Genomic DNA, 19,493 nt, shown 5'->3' with positions numbered 1-19,493 from the left:
TTACATTTTCTAACAGTAACAAATGACTTCAGTGAAAGCTTTAGTAAAATGGGTCCAAGCATATATCCATGATGTCTCTTGTAAGTCTTTTTAAAGTACACATAAATAATTGTTGATGATAAACAGCAGGCAGCAACACTGCTGAAGAAAGGGTTTATAAATCTTACCTCTGCTTTTATTTTATTGTCTCCGAAACAGAGGTGTTGTAAGTAGGCTGCAGCATTCGACTGTACTGAGGGAAATTGATGCTGTAACATTTGTATAACTTCTGGAAGCTCTGGATCCCGCCATCCAAACTCTCTGTGTGAAAGCAAATACAACAGATTCATCAAAAATTTTGCTATTAGTGGATAAATGTGGCAACAGTTAGGTCAACAAAGAAGACAGAAATGTCTAATAAAATCTTTTTTTCCCCATTACTATCAAAGCAAACATTAAAATCAAAGATGAAGCAATTTTTTATTTTAAACTGTACTCCTCTGGAGAAAGAATTCGACAAAGTATAACTAGAAGAAGTAACTTTGTGGAGTTACCTCTCTAACTGATAAACTTCCCTAAATAAAAAGGCTATATGAAATCTTAATATAAGAGAAGCAAGAAAATACATGCTCATATAATCACAAATGGTTTGCTATGAAATGCTAATCTGTAAAAAAGTCCTTTTTACTTATTGCTATCTCTGTGTAATACCAATCACTATCTTATATAGAAAGCAATGATCAATTTTGTCTTTTGTTTGGTTTTGTTTTTCAGATGCTGTCCTGGGTTGCAGCGTATTCTCATCCTCATGAGCTGCTGAAACCAGGTGGGCCAGTGTTTCCCTGCCTCCTCCCTCCGGACTATCTTCTGTTAATGAGCCCATCAATGCTTGGCCTCATGACGCATCATGCCGTTGTGAGATGCTTCACCCAGAGGGAGGAACCAAGCATCCCATCCTGGATATAATCTGAGATTCTGAACACCACAGACACCCTTTCCATTGGATTCCCACAGGACAGGAGCTACATAGCCACCACTGGACCTTCTGAGGAAGAGCAGGCCCTTTCTGCAGGATCACTGCTTCAACAGAACCACAGCCACCACTTCAGGAGGACTGCAGCCACCATTTTATTGGACTGCCACCACCATCCTGACTAACAGGGTGTCATGTTGTATCCTGACTCTGTCAGTTTAAACCAGTGTTTTCTGCCTTTATTTTTTAAAATTTCCTTATTAAATTGTTATTCTGACTTGGTGCCTCCCACTGGTTTGTTTCCAAACTAGTACAGATACAGTCAACGTAAAACTCTTACACATTTTTGGCCCTACTTGAGCACTCAGTCTTTGCACTTTAATCCTACAAAACATCATTAGCATCACATAAAAGAACTGAATCCAAGTATGTTGAACAAGTCCCAGCAGGTATTCTGCAGCTTCCAGACCTGAACTTAAAATCAATCTGTCACTTTGGGTGAATTTTTCCACTCTGTGTTTAACGGTAAAATCATTCATGGAAATGGCTTTGGACTTTGTGTCCCAAAATCTAGAGATACATGCAACCACTCTGTGTGATATACTTGGATATCACCTGCCTTTTTCCCAAGAGCTTATTTTTTGTGCCATATAAATATTTTGACCATCTTCCGTCTAGTGGCACACATTTAAGCTAACAGAGGGAAATTAGGAAAAAGAGGAAACTTGTAAAAGAGTACTCTGTTGCAGTTACCATCATCACCTGGGACCTCATCCAAAAAAAAAACCCCGGTAGATCTGTTGCAGAGTCCAGCTATAATATTTGGAAAAAATAAACCTGATCATCAGACTCCTTCCTAAATTATAGGGATTTTTCTGTGCTGAGGCCAAGTATACATCACTAGGGGAATTCACAGCATCTCTGCAATCTGTCCCAAGCACACTTTAACTACAACAGTTCTTCCACGACATTTCAGGGAAGGAAGACTCATCTTACAATAATAATGAATTGCTACAGAACAGAGGGATTGTCTGTTCTCTTCTCATATGTGACATTTCTCAGACTGAGAGTTGTCATTACAGGTGTATCTTTATGGAGATTCAGAATATGAATACGAGATGTAAAAAATACACCCAGAATTTCACTGGTCACTTCTCTTCCCACAAAACCCAAGTTAACTCATGAATATTAGAATTCACATTAAACATTTAATATAAAGAAATCATAAAGATGTAGTAATAAATCACATATGGACTATTCCAATGAATTTTTAGATGACATAAACTGTTGGAAGCCTCTACAAGAGACATCTGCATAGGTTCAAAAAGATTTTAACGTTTAATATCTTGAAAAGTCAGAGAACCTTGTAAAAGGTAACAGGAAAGGCTAGAAACTTCAGCAGCCGACGATTGCAAACATCACATTTCCAGTTTACCATGACTCTGTTAACAGGGGAAAAGGAAGGTTCACTGGTGAAGCACACTTTTTTTTCATGTTTAAATTGCCAGAGGTAATAGAAGCACGTGATCTGACAGGTTAGCTTCCTCTTGTACTTGCTTTCTTCCAATTAACAAGGTTAACACTTCCTAACAGATTCTTCAAACCTATTAGATCTGCATTCCATAAAAATGGCTCTAAACAAACCAAAGACATCTTCCTGGTTTTTTTGTTTAAATAAATATAAGAAATGAAGGCAAAATCCAATAACCTTACCGAGGACAAATTAATTATCCTACCTTCACTTCCAATTTATTCTCATTTTCAATCCTAGATGCCAGGTGCAGGTGTTGGTATTTTGGAGAGGATACAAAATATGAGAGAAGAAAACTTGTATGACAAGAGAACAAGGGAACATTTGAAATGAGTTCGTTTACAGCAAATAACTACATGTCGAAGTGTGGGAACTTTTACCAACAAATTCTCTCCAAAAGGAAATTTCCTCCTTCTCAACATGTCTATTACTTAATCCAATCACAAAGCAAACCCACCAAAAAACACCTGAACAAAAGGCCCATTATGTGCAGTAGCACATTACAGGCTCTACCTACCAGCTCAGGTTCTTCTTCCTCATGTCCTGGAATCCAGAACAGAACAGGCAATGAGGGGGCAAAAGGAAAAAGGTCCCTTCACCAAAGGAACAGTTAATTGTTCTGAGGAACCTGCAGTCTTTACACGGTACTTAAGTACGAAAACAAGGCTCTCCCTACTTTTACCCACTGATCTCCCAAAAGAATCAGCATACGAGTGAGCTATGAATACTTGTTGCAAATGGATGTGTGCACACTGGATGTAAGTAGAAAATCAATTCAGAAAATAAACCCTTAGCAATGAATACTGAGTTTGTTATGTAACCAGTTTTTGGAGAGATAATGAAGAAAGCAGGAAAAAAAGTTTAAAAATTTAGCCCTAGTATGCACTGTCATTTTAAGCAGATGGTCTCGAAGCTGATTGTATTTTCAGTAGTTTCTAAATGAAATACAGTAGCTATATAAAACAAACAAAAACTTCTGTCAACAGTTAGGGCTGCTTGAATAATTGTGATAATTTTAGCAGCCTTCAGGGCAAGAAAGACTAGTTTCTAGGGGTTTAAATTTTTCATTTGGTTTATATAAGTCTTTTATAGGTGGAAAAAAAGTGAGAATGAGAAAGAGGATTTTTTTTAAGAACAGCAAGTTTTCAGCTCTATTAACAATTAAAAGTTTAATTTTTTTTTTTAACTCAGCTTAATTATGAAAAGTTAGAAAGGCTACTTAACGAAGTCATCTGCCAGAAGCCTGGAGAAGGAAGGAGGACTAGTATTCCTTAAAGACAAAGGCACAAAATGTATCTGGAGCATTTTGCATAGATATGGGGGAACATCCAGGCCATGCCTCCAAGCATACATACCTCAATGACAAAAATATGTATTAAAATAGAGAGCCAAACAAAAAGTAAGAGAAAACGAGTAGTAGAAGAGAGCTGGAATTAACTGATCTTTACTGCCTACCAACAAGAAGCAGTAGGGTTGGTATTTGACAGAGATAAGTGTCAGATTAAAGGGAAGTAGAAGGATAATGAAAATCCAATCTACCTTGATTTCTGTGAAACATCTGATATTGTACCACACGCAAATTAGAAAAACTCGTAACATATGGGGATCTAATCCTTGGTAAAATTATGAAGTAGAATTAAGCAAAATTCGAAATCATAGTGAACATCCTAAACACACACTAGCTAAGCCTGTGTCCCTTATTAAAACATCTCCATGTTTACAAAATCTGAGTGAGACAACCCACACAGATGGTGAAACAAGCCAGAAGGCTGGAGTAAATCTGAGGAGGTGCGTGGCATTTTGAGAATGTTAACAAAATATCCATGTGGTTGATCCAAAAATGAAGAGGAAGGTAGTAGCTGTACATGCAAGATCTTTCACTAATCTGCCACTTGCCTATGATTTCCTTGGAACAAGAACACTTATCCCTTTAGGTCAGCTAAAGGCTTCTGGTGGCAGTGTGAGTTTTTCCACAAGAGAATCCCAGCTTCACAGTTTGCCTGGAAAGCAGCATTTGCCATGAACTTCCAATATTTTGGCACGTTGTTAAAGTGCGTTTTTTTCTAGGCAGCATCCTCATCTGAGGAGACTGACTGGAACACACCAAGGTGTTCCACCTTCTTTCTTTGAGGAAACTGTGCTCTAGGATTGTAGGATTGATCTCATTTTGAATCCTGCAGAAGGTTTTAGCTTGAAGTGGTGACTAAGGCAGATGTTCCATGGTTTACAGCATAGTACTGCTCCAGGAGTGGAAGAGGACCCGAAGGTGAACATTAAGATGTAAGTAAACTGGCAATATATATGCCTAGAGTTATCACAAAAGGCTATGTCTTATTATGAACAACTGAAGAGAATCAACTAGGAGCTGTATATGAGACACAACACTCTGGCACAGAAGCAGTAGCACCTAGAAATCCAGGCTGACTTGGGTACTGCAAGTAAGGCACTGAAAACAGGTCCTCCTCCTGCTATCATATCACACACATGTGTCAGCAAGTAAAAGAGATGCAGACTTAAAAGAGATTGTAACTGAGTGCATTGGCTCTGTGGGTTCACTGAGAGGTGCTGCTGAACACAGAGGATGTACTGCACCTGAATATTTTTTTAATTATGCCAGAATTTTCTTTTTCAGCTACTGAAAATGCTGATGACACACAGAAAAGCAAAACTAAAAATCCTGTTACATATATATCTACACTGATTTTAAAAAGGCTACTAAATGAGTTTTTAAAACACAGGTCTCCAGCTGGTAACTAAGGATACTGATTGCTTCTACAAAGCATCGGAGAAGCAGGTGTGATGGCTCTGTCTACTCTCCAGCCATTGGTCACACTGAATCTCACGAGAGCTTGGGTTCTTATTTCTGATTTACATTATTAGAGCAGAACATTCACATCTGATCAGGCAGTTGGCACAGGCAAGCACTGACACCCAGAGCTATTCCTGTCTCTGCAGCATTCCCCAAAGGCAGTGCTGTGAAGACGCCCGCTATAAAGAACCATATGCTTGACAAAGACTGAACTACCACCAAGCATTTATCAAAGAAAGAGAATGCACATTTTTTTATTACAAGACTGTTAAAACCAAACCCATCTGTGTGTTCCTGGCTGTCTTAATACACATGTGAACAGTCCTAAACTGGTGAAGGGAAGGTTTTCGTGTATGAAGTGGTGCTCAAAGGCAAAGGCGATTCAATCTGAGCTAAGGATATTTCCTCAATTTTTACCTCATATACATTGTGGAATTGCTAATGCCAGTCTAAAAGACTTTCTGCTGAATTTATGCCTACAGACATAGACCCTTCTGTTTACTTCCTCCCTCAATTCAATAAATAAAGTCTGAAAATCCCTTTTCCCTTATTTCTGAAAGGAGAGCTGTGAAAACAGTTTTCTGGTAGTACTAAAAGAAAACAAACTATATGTAGCTCAGGATCAAACACAAGAAGAACTAATCAAAAGCCAAGAGAAGATCAAAGAACTAGCTCCTGTGTTTAAAGGGAGAAATTAACTTCTATTAAAATATTTGGAAGGCAATTTACCAATACTACAAGAATCTCTCTCTAAGGACTTTTCTTGGTACATTTAAAAAGAGCAAAGATAAGATGTTAAACCTAACTAGAAAAAGAAATCAAGAATACTTAATCCACAGACAAGAAATGTATATAAAAAATATATATATAAAGAGGAAGAAGCCATCTAACAGCTCATTTCCTTATTTTCCATCTGTGATTCTCTGACAATTGGTCAAACACAAAAAACCACAGACTTATTACACCTAATTTATTGTGAGTGAAATTTGAAGTGCTTCCTTTAAGTTCTTTCTCTTTTTCAAACATGCTTCTCCATATATACACACACACATGCAGAAATTGCCAGCCTGCTCTGAATGATCTCCTACAGTTTAAGAGGAGGCAGAGAACTGCTGTATTTGCTTTGAAAACGGAACACATGAATACTGGGTAACTTCAGCACACAATTTTAGGAAATAAAATAGGTATGTCAATCTCCATTCCACTCACTTTGGAAAACCCTCAAAACCCTTCAGCCTACTCCCTTCTCCAGTCAAACTTGGTCAAAGGAGTGTACAATAACAAGCAATTGATTGTCATCCTCAGACCCACGGTGACACAAACAACATACAACCACAAGATGCAGTAACAGCCTGTTTGGGCCTAATGCAAACCCCTTAGGACAGAAACGAACCCTTATCAGCAGAGAGCTCCCTGCACTTCTCTTTTTGTCCATTCAAATTAGATAAACCAAACCCAGACTACTGGAAAAGTAAGGAACAAAATAATCTGACATAATTTAGTCTAAATTTGGAAGCACCAGAAGCACGACAGAGAAAAGGCACTGAAGATGTCTCTTCCATGAATAAAAATGTAAAGTTCTTATGAAACAAAGAAATATGTTATTGTTTATTCCAACTTGTAAAACTGTAGCCTGTGTGGGGTGCTCCCTAAGGCTGATGCACAGGTATTCACCATCACACAGAGTAAATGCAAACATCTCACCATACCTGTGATTCCAGAATCTTGCAAATCTTCACCATTTTTTCCCTCCTCTGAAGGAGTTCTTTACACTTTCTGAAAAGCTGCTCTTGTTAGAGCTTTTCTAATTTAACACAACTGTATGTAAAACAGCTGTAAAGGTATTTGGCACTCCTGCCAAACACCTGGATGTTGCTCTTGGGTTATGACATTTTCCTTGGTTTATGCTTCCATGAGGCCTAAACTAAAACTGCCACACAGTAGTGCTTACACAGATACAGCACAATGTGGTATTTACAATGGATTTGTGTCTGCTAATGAGGTGCAGAGAAGGATGTGATGTACCAGATGCACAGGATTCTTGTCCAGCTCTGCCAAGAAGTGATGGAGATACTCAGCATGTCCCACAGGTCTTTAATACAACCATAAAGCTGGGGTCTCAGGGTTAATCCAGTACTTCAAAAAATTACATCTTGAATACAGCAAAGCGCTAAAACTGACTTGTACAAAGGCAAATATACCCTCCTGCAGTTCCACCTTTGTATCCTTTACATTTTCTCTGATAAGGCATCACTCTTCTATTATTTAGATTTTAGAATAAAAAACCCTTAAGTGAAAAGGCAAGATGTTACTTCAACCTAACAAAGATGGCCTGGAACGGAACTGGCTTTAGATTATGTGAACATTTCATTTGAGAGGAAAAGATTTTAAAGATTATACAGTTGAGTGAAGTTTATTTATCTAATGACACTGGACCATGTGTTACTATTTACAGGTCCAGGTTACTGCCCTCAATATAACATGATTATATTTAGAGGTATAAGTATTATCTGCTTAAAGTTACCCTCATTTACAAATGTCTTTTTAATTAAAATATTTTTATGAACCTTTATGAAATATTTTTTCACTCGATATTGGTACTGATCTATAAATATTTAATTCTCTTACACCCCGTGATGGAGCTTGTATTTCTTATTCTTATGAAAGCAGTTGCCTGTATTGTGAGGTAGCCATACCCTCAGTACCTCGTACAATGTTATCTCTCCTCAAGACTGTGTCTTTGGAGCAGGGACTTCAGTGCTTTAGACTCTAACTTTGCCATTTATATTATTTGGTTCGTTTAGTTTGTTTGTTTTAGTTACAAAGTGGTATTTTTCTTTTTGGGGCTGTTGAGCTGAAAGTCTTGAAAAACTTGCTTTATCTGTTCCTCTGCAGATAGTTGCATATACAGGGACTGCCTCCGCAATAGCAAGTAAGAGGTAAATTAGGTAAGCTATCAAGACGTCTTTAAGCTGCCTAATTTATCTTCTTTTTCCCTGTGATGCATAACATTTTTCTGACCTCCTACTACTGAAGGGCCTTACAGTAGCTTAATACACTGCAGCTGTGAAAATATGCCAAGTTAACCCTTCCCTGAGAGACCAGCTTACATTTGGCCTCTCCCCATCTACAGGAGTTCACACATCACAGGGCAGATTTCAGGAGATTGGGAAATGTTATTCACTGTCAGAATTGCTGGTACAGATGCAGATATGCTTTCCTCATAGATCAGAGAGGTGGAAACATAGGCAGGAGATTAGAACAGTACACAGACCTAGGGGATTCCAGCCTTGACTCTGTCATTGACTTACACTGTCAGACAGAATTAGTTACTTTAATGTCTTTCTCTGAGGTTTGAGAGATTTTCCATCTCCGGAGACCCATTAATCCCATAAAAAGTTGTGTCCTTTTCTAGAATTACTGTTCCCATTCAGAGGCTCCTAAACCTTTCTGTATTTCAACAACAGGAGAAAAAAGGCCTCTGAGACCCCGCTCCTCTCCGGCCATATAGAAATATATCCTTTCTAAAGAACAAAGGTTACTCCACAAACCCCTGATTTCTCTAGGAAAATGGGAGAAGCACTTTAGAGAGGAAGATGCACATTCCCACATGCATGGTAACACCTAAACATTGCAGCTATAAAAAAACAAAGTGAAAAAAGCAGGAGGAACGCTTGAAACATTAGCCTAACAGCGCCAACGTTAATGATTTAAACCACACTCATCTGTGGGAGGGGAAGCTGGCACACACAATATTCCCTGAAAGGCTCAAAGCATCCACATTATTTTTTGAAATAATCAGAACCATGGAAGTTTCCAAAAGGTTTTGAGGCATTCCACCCTCTCCAGTCAAAGCTTTCCAATGTTGTGCTATTAAGCAGAATGAGTTTCACAATAATGGACGTGGCAACACATGGTTTGTCTCTCCCTGCTGCTCTCTTTGCCTGATCAAGCTTCTGGCTCCAGATCTCTTCAGTTGGATGGCAGTGACAGGAGAACTGCTTCTACCCTTTTCCAGCAGGGATGACAAAGTCAAGCTTTTTAAGGTTTAGGCAAATCAAGAAACAATGAAACTGGATGTTTCTCTCCTCTTTGCAAACGTAAATCTTGGACCTACCACTGCCTGGGTAACTTGGAGTCTGCCACAGGAAAGCAGCAACCACCAACACTAGAAACTGGGTGTTTTCTATGTGTGCTAATAGCAGAAAACAGGAAATTCCAACAGACCAAACAGTTTAGCACAAGCTGCAGAAATACTTTTTACAGTTGGGGTGGGGCACCAGGAAAAGGTGTTAATCTAAACTAACAGAAAGTCTTAATCCTAAATATCTTGTGTTATCTCAGTCCTTAAGGATTACTCCACTGAGTGCACTATTGGCTTCTTTTCTTGCTGCACAGCAGAAGCTCTCATCTCATCCCCACACATCCATATCAGGCATCATTCTTATCTGTGCAACACTTCACAGCACTCCCTGTCTTCCTGAGCACAGCAAACTATTCATAATAGGCATTCATTTGATGCTTGATAATGAATATTAAATAATAAAACTTAACAGTGACGCAAGATACTGATAAAAAACAACACAAATTGTTAAACCCAGAATCTGTCCTGAAACATCAACTCTGCAAAGCCAAGAAAAAAGCTTACTTACATAAATTTCTAATACTGGATTTTAAAAAAGCCAAACAATAAAGAACATTCATTTTATTTTCTTACAACTAGACTTCTATTCAATCTTTAGGAAAAAATGAGCAACTAATTCTATTCACTAAAGTTGCAAGCTGTTCAATTCTATAAATGCACTAGAAATTGATTTTCTTGTCAAAGGGAAATACAGACTAATGGTTTTCTTGTGCTGCCTTTATTTCAGTTTTCATTAAGCATGGAAAAACTGATCTCCTGCACGCTAGCTTGGTGTACCTCATTGTACAACCACCAAAACAGTGCAATAATGCAATACACACAACACTCATGAGACAGAAAGTTCATGGAGTAGGTAACAAGAGAGTTAAATTGTTAAAAAATTGCTCAAAAAAAAAGGTGTTGGATGGAAGAAAAAGTATCCAACAGCAATGAGTAGTGATACTCAAATACTATTGCTACTTCTCCTCGCATACTTTTCATCTTCTTCAAAGCACTGTAGAAATTCTAGGGAACTCTCCTAATGCAGTACATAGATATCATCTTCATGCAGGCACGGGTAAAGAGAGTGCTTACATGACTCTCTGATAGAGGAAAAAAAAATTGACAAAAGTTAAAAGGGCCACTATTAAATCCTCAGTCCTAGTTTTCAACTCCCCAAACTCAGAGAGACTGATTCACCGCTAGCTGACTGCAAAAGGTTTTCAAATATATAAAAAATTGAGAGGATCTGGACAGCATTTCAGGGGAGTGCAGGGCAAGAAGAGACCTTCTGGGCTACCAAAGCCAATCTCTAACTGCAATCCTCCTGCTATTTGGCATGGATGCTGCCACATCCATTGCTCAAGCTAAAGATGGCTTCTTGTAGCGAATTTAAATCAATCTTGGATTCTGCTGAGATAAACTAACAACAGTTTCAGTTTATAAATAATAACAATAATAAAAAAAAAGATTTGTCATTCATTTTTTCAGAAGAAGTGTTTTTCTGTTATTGGTATTGCTGTTTCTAACACGGTATTTTGATCTCATCCTATTCTACTCAAAATATCAACAAACATAACACGTACCTCACTTTTCTGAATGCTAGAAAACAAGGCTGTACTTCAGCACTTGCAGGGGGAAGTAAATGGAGAAAGGATGGTTTCTAGCTGGCTATCTAGCATGGTAATGTCTCTGTTCTCTGTTTGGGCCACAGGATTACCCACAAGAGTCATCACAATGACTCAAAAGCCAGCAGAAGAATCATGAGTTTGTCAGTCATTAAAGTACTACCAAGTGCTCATCAACACCAAAGAAATCCACAACCCTGAATTGATGTATCAGCAAAAAAAGCAGACCAAGAACAGTGAATCCCAGCTGAAACCAGGAAGTGTCTTACTAAAATTAATGCAAAAGCTGAATCAGAAAAAAAAAATTTACATGGACCATATTCAGAGTTTAGAGCAGAAGTAGGCTATATCTTTTAAATAAACCTAAAATAAACAGATCACATGTATATTTGATAGTTTTACCCAAATAAAATCCCACTCAAAGAAAAACATCCTTTGAATGGGGAAAACTAGCTCCTCCCTTAATTGCCATCCTGTCAGGATACAAAAGGGACGTAACTTTTCTGTTCTTGAGTAAAAGAATGAGGCTGCAGACTGTGCTGCACAGCATTTCTACAGAAACATTTGCAGCTGAACTGTAAAACACTGCATGTATCTAATAAATCCACTGGAGACAATAATCATGGTACTGACTGAGGGCAATTGCCCTTATTAACGAATGACAGAAACACTGCCAAATATCTGTCATTTGGAAATCAGAATCAATATCTTAAAGAGGTCTTTGAAACTTGAATATATTAAAGGAAAACATGTGCCTCAATCTATCAAAAATCTTTCCTCAGCCAGTGGAAGTACAGCTAATGATTGAAAAAGAACGAGTTACTCATATTTTATCTAGTTGTTACTTGTATGGTACTTATTTCCGTGCAACATGTTCTGGGCAGATTTTTCATCCGATGTAGTAAATTCCAGTGCCCATTGCTTTCACTGATTCAAGAATTTAGTTGGTGAGTGACACCCTGTAATACATTTTGCCAGCAGCAAGAAGTACAGACTGCGAATTGTACCTTTCCTTTTTCACCTCAGAGCTAATTTCTTTTCAGACTTTTGTAATCTTTCCCCCCATATTTCCTTACTGAAACAGAACAGACAACACCACTCCCTCAAACTTTGAAACTGTTCTCTCTGTGCTCAACTGATAGCATCAACTCCAGCTATAAAATCCTCCAAAGCAGAAAAAAATATGTTTTTTACACATCCTTAATGTCACATTTTTGGTCTTGTTAGGGAAAATATGCATGATTTTGAAATTCATATCCCAAATTCTTGTTGCGAATTCCAAAGTCAATTTCAAACATGACAAAGTTCACGGATTTTCAGCTGTGTTGTTTCACAAGGGAGGCTGGAAGTGAGAAAAGTCTGAGATTTTTTAGGTTTATGTCAATACTTGCTGTTCGTAAGTTTTCTTCTAATGGCAAATACAAATTCACACAGGAGCCAGTGCTCTTGATAGAACTTGATAGAAATGAAACTGATATCCGATTTCATTAAAACTCACTGTGGAAAAGCCATGGAACTGTTCTGCAGCAGAGGATATTATATCTGATGTTATTTATTTATTAGGGGAGGAATCACTACATAGGTTATTGAAATTATTTTTCTCTGTTTCATAAAAATATGTCCCTCTTCTACATTTTTTCATTTCAGCATAAAGAAGGATGATCATACAGTAAAGCCCTGTAGGCAACACTGCACATGAAGTTCAGAGCACACCAGACTTCAGTTTGAGATTGCACTTTTTAATCACTACTTTAGTTTATACCGGAGTCTCTCACTCTGAAGTCAACAGAAGGCATATTATGCTCAGAGGTGGCTTACAAAAATTTCTATATATGAATTTATATCCACAAATCAAATTATTGTAGTAGGTTTTCCCAGAAGCTGATACTAATGTACATTAAGGAGAATGTTCTGCAGCCTTCCTTTCCCATTTGTGAATGTCTGAGATATAGAGCTATTATGGGTATTTTTGGAACATACAAAATTACATGTTTGTTGGCAAACACCTCAAGGCTTTCAGTCTTTTAGATGGCGGTCAAGTAATTCTGCATTCTTTGGTTTTCAGGTTTGGTTTTTGGATCATGACTACACACTGCTGTACTCTAAGAGGTATTTAGTGGATGTATCTAAACATGAAAGCATTTAGATCCTTCCTTCCTTAAGCCATGTTAAAGACAAATGTCACCTGGCTGACAAATATAAAAAATAAAGCTAGATATACACAGAAAATAAAGTGTTTATCAATTTGCTACACAATGAGATCCAAAGCAATTTTACTTTTGTGGAGAGTATAAGACATTCTGATGCTGTAATTGCTTCAGTACGAATTACAAATATATAACTGTCAAACTGGCAATCACGTTTTACTTGCATAATATGTACTACTTTAAGTAGAAATAAAGTATGCTAATTAGCTACTTGTGTCCATTGCAAGTTCAGAATAGGAAAACTAAGAAAAAATTCCAGCAAAACAGTAATTAAAAAGAGATTCGGAGTACACTCCCCATTGGCTTTGCAATATATTCATTTCTCAAGCTTTTCAATACCTGATTATATCTTTTTTTTTTAATTTTTACAAGTAAATAGCAAAACTAATTAGCTGCACACTATTAAGTTAATGCACATTTATCTACAACAATTCGATTCTGACTGTGAAATAATCTTTCTAGCCCATAATTACACTCCAGCTTAATTAGCATAATTTCCACAGCACGTTCTTTAATAAAGCAGCTGACATAAGGGTTGTTCTTAAACACCAAGGATATTCTAGACAAGTAGAAAAAGGGAGACAGGCAGAGCTGCATTAAACACCAATTATGTTACCAAGACAGTACACATAAAACAAGAGTATGAATTCAATACTACCTGTACCATCACAAGCATCTCAAGATGCTTTCACTAAGGATAAGCAAAATACTTAAAGGATGTGAGATGGCTCTTGTCCACTTCACTAGAAGTGGTTCCACATCCTTCGCAGCTCCTTCCTCCCCTGTCACTGCATCTCATTCCCCTCACCAAGGGCAGCCTGCAGATTATTCATTCTCCCACTCCATGTATTAGTTTCCTTCAGAAGAAAAAGGCATACAGTCTTGCATTTCTTACACTAATTTAAGGAGAGGCAGTCAGCTCCCACTGAAGAGAGTCATTGTAGGTGAAAACACAGATCAGTCTCCAGGCTCATGTAGTCTTTGGCATGCTAGTGAGAATTTAGCAACCAGGACTCTCATGGACACCTATTTCCCTGGTACTACCACACCAAATCAGTTTTCTATGGGCTAGTGTGGACAACGTGTTTGTGGATGTACGTGGACAATGGTACCTGAGTACTGCTACGCTTGATATTAATAGTGAGTCTGCAGAAGAGGCTCTGCCTCCCTCAGTAACCCTCTAATTCAACTTGTTTTTCTCCTGCCAAAGCCCACAATGTGCTGGGTGTCAGAGTGTATCAGATTTATACATCTGGGCTACGAAATGTAACCTCAACTGTAACACAGGCAGTCAGGAGTCTCTCTTGACAGTAAAGAACTAAAATTTAAAAAAAAACCAGAAAAACTTTCTTGTGTCTTCATCTAACTGTTTCCAAATAATGGTCATTTAAAAGGAACTGTTATGTGAAGTGCTCTTGGGTTTTGTGAAAGATTTTGACTAAATATATGCTGTTGTTGAGGATGTCCTTGTACTCCTCCATAGCTACAAGTGGTGAATTTCAGCTGTGAAGGATTACCATTTATTGTGTGAGACAAGGAAAGACGCTGAGTAAGATTATCAAAATCAGCAAGGTGATTTAAAGCCGAAGTTCTATTTTCATGTAACCTCATAAAGGATTTTAATTTAATCAGGTTTCCAAAATGCCTAAGACTCTCCTGAAAATGTAGACTTCACCTTTTAAATCACACAGGCACTTTTAATAACTTTACTTGCTCTAATTAACTTTTTATTTTGAGGTTAGTACTATTAGGCAAGAACAGGACCAAAACGATCTCTGCATACTGATCAGCCATGGACTCCTGCTGCTGCAATGTAATATATGAGGAGATGCCCTAGAAATTCAACAAAAATTCAGAGCAAGAGAAACTGATAAATCAGGTCTTGGAGAAAAACAAATTGGCAATACCTATTCCAACTTACTGCTTTCTTAGGAATATGTACAACTAGGCAAGCTCTGCCTGTTAAGATAGGGAAATACATCCTAAATTAGGTTCTAAAAGAATTTTTATTCAGACATATAAATGATGCATCAAATACTGTCTCGAGACTATATAAACACAGCCAGCTCAACAAGTTTCAAAAGCACTAGGAAACTGAAGATGCCCCAGGAAGCTGCTCTGCTGCCCCATCTCAGAAGTGATGCAGTCCAATATCGAGGGAGCCCCTGCTTCAGTAGAAGCAGGGAGGGAGCGAGACCATGGCTGACTAGCTCTGCACCTGCAAAATCTGCCTGACCTTCAGGCCCAGGGCTGCTTAGGAGGATGTTCCCAGGACAGGCAGCTTGTTACCTGGTGTAACCCAGCACCAGCCAGGTTTGCTTACAGTCGCAGCTGTGCAGCTCCCATCAGTTTGCAATGCAAAGCCAACAACAGCTGAGACTTCTGTTTAAAGCCACCCCTTTGAACTGGAGTTAAACACAGCAGAAATTAAAAGCTAGCTTGTCAGAAGACAAGTATTAACCTTTTTCTTCAAGGTAAAATTTTCCTGTTATAATTAAGAATAGAACACACAAACAATAAAAATAGTCATATTTTTCAACAGACTAAATTACCTTTGCTAATAAAATTTTACTTTAGCCAGCTGTTTAAAATCAGGTTATCTATAAAGATAGCATGGTAGCCAAGTTTAATAAAAGATGCTAATGATTTTGGCTGCCAAACTACAAGGGCCTGGCTGTGAGTCTTTCTTTGTCAACTGCGTACCCAAAATGAATTCACCTAAAATTACTAGCCAATTTTGAAAACCTGGATCTGCTAGGTTTGTCTTGTTCTTTCTCTTTGACAGTTATTTACCTCTGCCAAATTTTCCTTGCAGAACATCAGAGCACTGAGAAAAGAAGAAAGCAAATCAGCTTCGCCTTCAGTCCTGCAGCTTTGAGTTAGGAGATAAAGAGTTATGGCTTGAAGACATGAGATAAAAGCAAAGCAATATACTCACAGCCACCAACTCCATGAATTAAACTATGAAAAAAAACCCCTTGTAGGTCAGGCAGAGATCATGCAGAGTAAGCACAGCAAGAGACAAGGAAATGGGAGGCATAAATATATTGTTATTTTTTCCATGTCATTTCATCTCTCTATACATCTAGTTTGCTATCTATTAAAAAAAGCCCTTCTGCAAGATTCTTGAGACCTTGCTGTAAAAATCACTGACTCCAGGGCAAAATGTTATTATCAATCCTGCCACAGATGTGCAGAGTAGCCACCAGACCGAAATGGTTTTAAAGAGGGTGAAGATCTAAGACAAAAAAAAAACCCATCAGGAGGCAGATTATTGACTACCATTTGTTAAGCAAGCACTGTGCAAAAAGAAAATGAGAGAAGCTTAGTAAAAGACAATTTGTTTCACATGCCTAAAGAGGTTCTGTTTTTCTTTTACATTGTCAGGTGTTTTGCCCTAAAAGTCAAATTTCCTTGGAATAGATTCCTCATATCCCAGTTCTGGGAACTGATGCTGACTGTAGAATATAGGCACAACATATCTAAGAGAGGTTTAAGAAAAAATTCCTCACCTTATTAAAAATAATCCCAGTGTATGCAGCTGCAAAAATGGTCAATTACAAATACTCACTGAGGATAGCCCTTGATAAAATGACACTTTTGGTCAGCATTTTACCTGATGTTACCACACTGTTGGCAAAATACATGAATGACTCTCCCAGCTGAACACTTGAAACTGGGTGGTTTTATGACTGTTTTAGTAAGTTAGATTTGCTCTTGATTTTTACTGTGATAATGGAATGACTCAGCAATACTGAGATGTCAAAAGGAAGACTCAGCTGGCTGAAAAGTTGGGTTTTGCTTTACATACACACAACAGCAATTTAATGACAAATCTTGAACAGACCTGGGATGTGTACACAGCATAGCTGAGTTATTTATCTGATACCAATCACCAGACCCACCAATACCTATCAGCCTTTACTGCCATCTGTTCAGCAGTCTCAGTCGTTTACCAACTGGCAAACATCTAAATACCACTCCCACCATCTTCCTTAAAAATACTTCCACCATCTACTATAACCAGATAAGAAGCTTACATCTCTATAGAATGCTCCTGGCCTTGATTTCCTTCTGGAAACAAGGGACAACATTTTGAAGAGTCAAAATTTTACTTACTAACATGATTGTTCAGAACTAGGTTTTCTTTCCAGACATTTTAATTTTTGTATTGTAGCCACATACTTAGATGGCATATTCTAAGTGATAGCAAAATAAAGTATCAAATAGTTTCTTTATTAATTGAAATTCATGGCTGTGTATTTTATTAATTGCAATTTATGTGTTAATAGCTTGACATTGCATTTTATACATGTTTTTTTTCTCAAAAATGGTATCTACAACTGTTCAAAGCACAGCATCAGACTCTCAGGGGGCTGCTTCACGAGGAAAGTCAAACATGAATGAAAGAGAACCAGGAACACAACATGCAATTTTCCATTATCCTGGAGAAGACTTTTGGGAGCTGGAGATCAAATAAGCTGTGTGACTGTTTCATGAGTAATTAACCGATCCTGGAAGGAAGACGAAAGTTTGGTAGAAGTGCCATGGGGTATCGAATGGGAGGTAACACTCACTCAGGAAATAGTACCTGAACTAATCAAGCCATTTTCAACCTTTTATTGGCAGTTGTGTTGAGTAATCATTAAGAACACATTTATTATCACATTAAACCTTCTCTGTCTTTCCAAGACTATCTGCGGTGCACGGTAAAACTCACGAGCCAAATGTTTCTCTGACTTTAAGAGTTCATTGACGTACTGCAGACCTACTTTCTTCCTGACCTCTACACATTTTAGAATAAGGACTTTTAAGGAAAAACTGCTCTAAAAGGCCTGTTGTGAGGTGAAGTCATTAGCCTTGCCCATGTAAAATATACCCACTGCCTGTTTTTTTGGTGGGCAGACAAATGCCCATGATCTCCTGGTGTGACTGGAGTAATTGACAGGCAGTTTCTTACACATCCAAGTGTTAAATCAAAGAACTATAGCACACTTCATTGTGATGATGCAGCATAATCTAAACACTCCAAAGCCCTGTTTGAACTCATGAGTAGGCAACACTAAGAGGAATTACCCTCCATGACAACCACATGCTATATGAGCCCCAGAGAAGAGGACCACTCAGCCAGGAGCCTGTCCAAGCTGCTCAACATTCCTTTGAAAGGAAACCTGTATCTGTCCATCTGGACTGTGACTGGATCAGGGTGTCCAGCCCTTGGAGATGCATTGACTGAAGTACCTGCTGAAATGACCACAGCTGTTTCTGCAAATCCTACTTTGTAGAGGTAACAGCTCATAGATTTCTAAAAAGCAATGCATTTTTAGTGCTTGTAATGAAATTCCAGAAGTTAAAAGTCCACAATAATTCAAACACCTCCTAGAGCTGGAACGGACATAGAGTACAAAGCAATAATCACCAGTATTTTCATATGATACATTTTGAACAAGAATGTATAATGATGTTCTAAGGCTGACTATTGCTGAAATTCAGATGGGGCCTCACAAGTGAGTAAGATGATCCAGCACACAGTTCAGTAACAAGGACAGTGATACAGCTTAAAAAACTCATGTTGCTCTGTGAGATTCATTTGACAGTGCTGGAAGCTAAGGACTAACCAAAGGAACATACAGAAAAACTAAATAATGACTTGTTTTCTGTAAAGGCTTGGTTTAAGGTATATTCAGAGCAAACTGGCCTTCAAGTATCTGCTGATTTCTCAATTTCTATTTCAAGGTGTGCATAGACATGGTAAGCAGACAAAAGAACCCCCAGCTATTCCCTCTTCCCTAAGAGAAAGCAAAACCCTTATATACTATCTGCTCTAGGAATGTTGTCCTATGACTGGTAGATGAAAGGACATGGAAAAGATAACAATCCATCGGTGCAGAACAGGCAGTTACCAGATTTAAACTCAGCAAGATCCAGAGGGAGAAGCAGCAATTAGATGTGGAACACTGCAGTCAGGGGACAGCTTTCTGAGCCACACAGGCAGAGGATGCCAGGGCTGTACCAGCAGCTCCTAAGACACAAGAAAGTGGTACCATAAAACACCCGCAAGGAGCACTGAAATGTGCAGTCAGCCTTGAAAATGTGTGCTGCTCAGAGGTTTGTTCAGTTAATCACTAGGATTTCTGCATTTCCCTATGACCTTCTACTCCAGCTTTTAGTCTTTGAACAGAATATTCACTTTCCATAGAGAAGACCTACTACTATTTCAGTAAAAGATGTGAAAGTAGCAGG

General features: G+C 38.2%; 1 protein-coding gene across 2 annotated transcripts in view; it reads right to left on the bottom strand.

Annotated features, from left to right (window-relative positions):
* CTNND2 (catenin delta 2) overlaps window positions 1-19,493 on the bottom strand; it is a gene marked incomplete at both ends in the record, with an annotated part of 531,585 nt that overhangs the window by 163,412 nt on the left and 348,680 nt on the right. For both annotated transcript variants that reach the window (XM_082277797.1, XM_082277798.1), the window contains one exon: window positions 168-300. In XM_082277797.1, the coding sequence (XP_082133923.1) occupies window positions 168-300 (133 nt within the window). The remainder of the gene's footprint in view (window positions 1-167; window positions 301-19,493) is intronic.

The sequence above is a fragment of the Coloeus monedula genome (assembly GCF_965178545.1).
Source record: "Coloeus monedula genome assembly, chromosome: 1".
Taxonomy (NCBI): Eukaryota; Metazoa; Chordata; class Aves; order Passeriformes; family Corvidae; genus Coloeus; species Coloeus monedula.
This window is presented reverse-complemented; position numbering and strand designations above follow the sequence as displayed.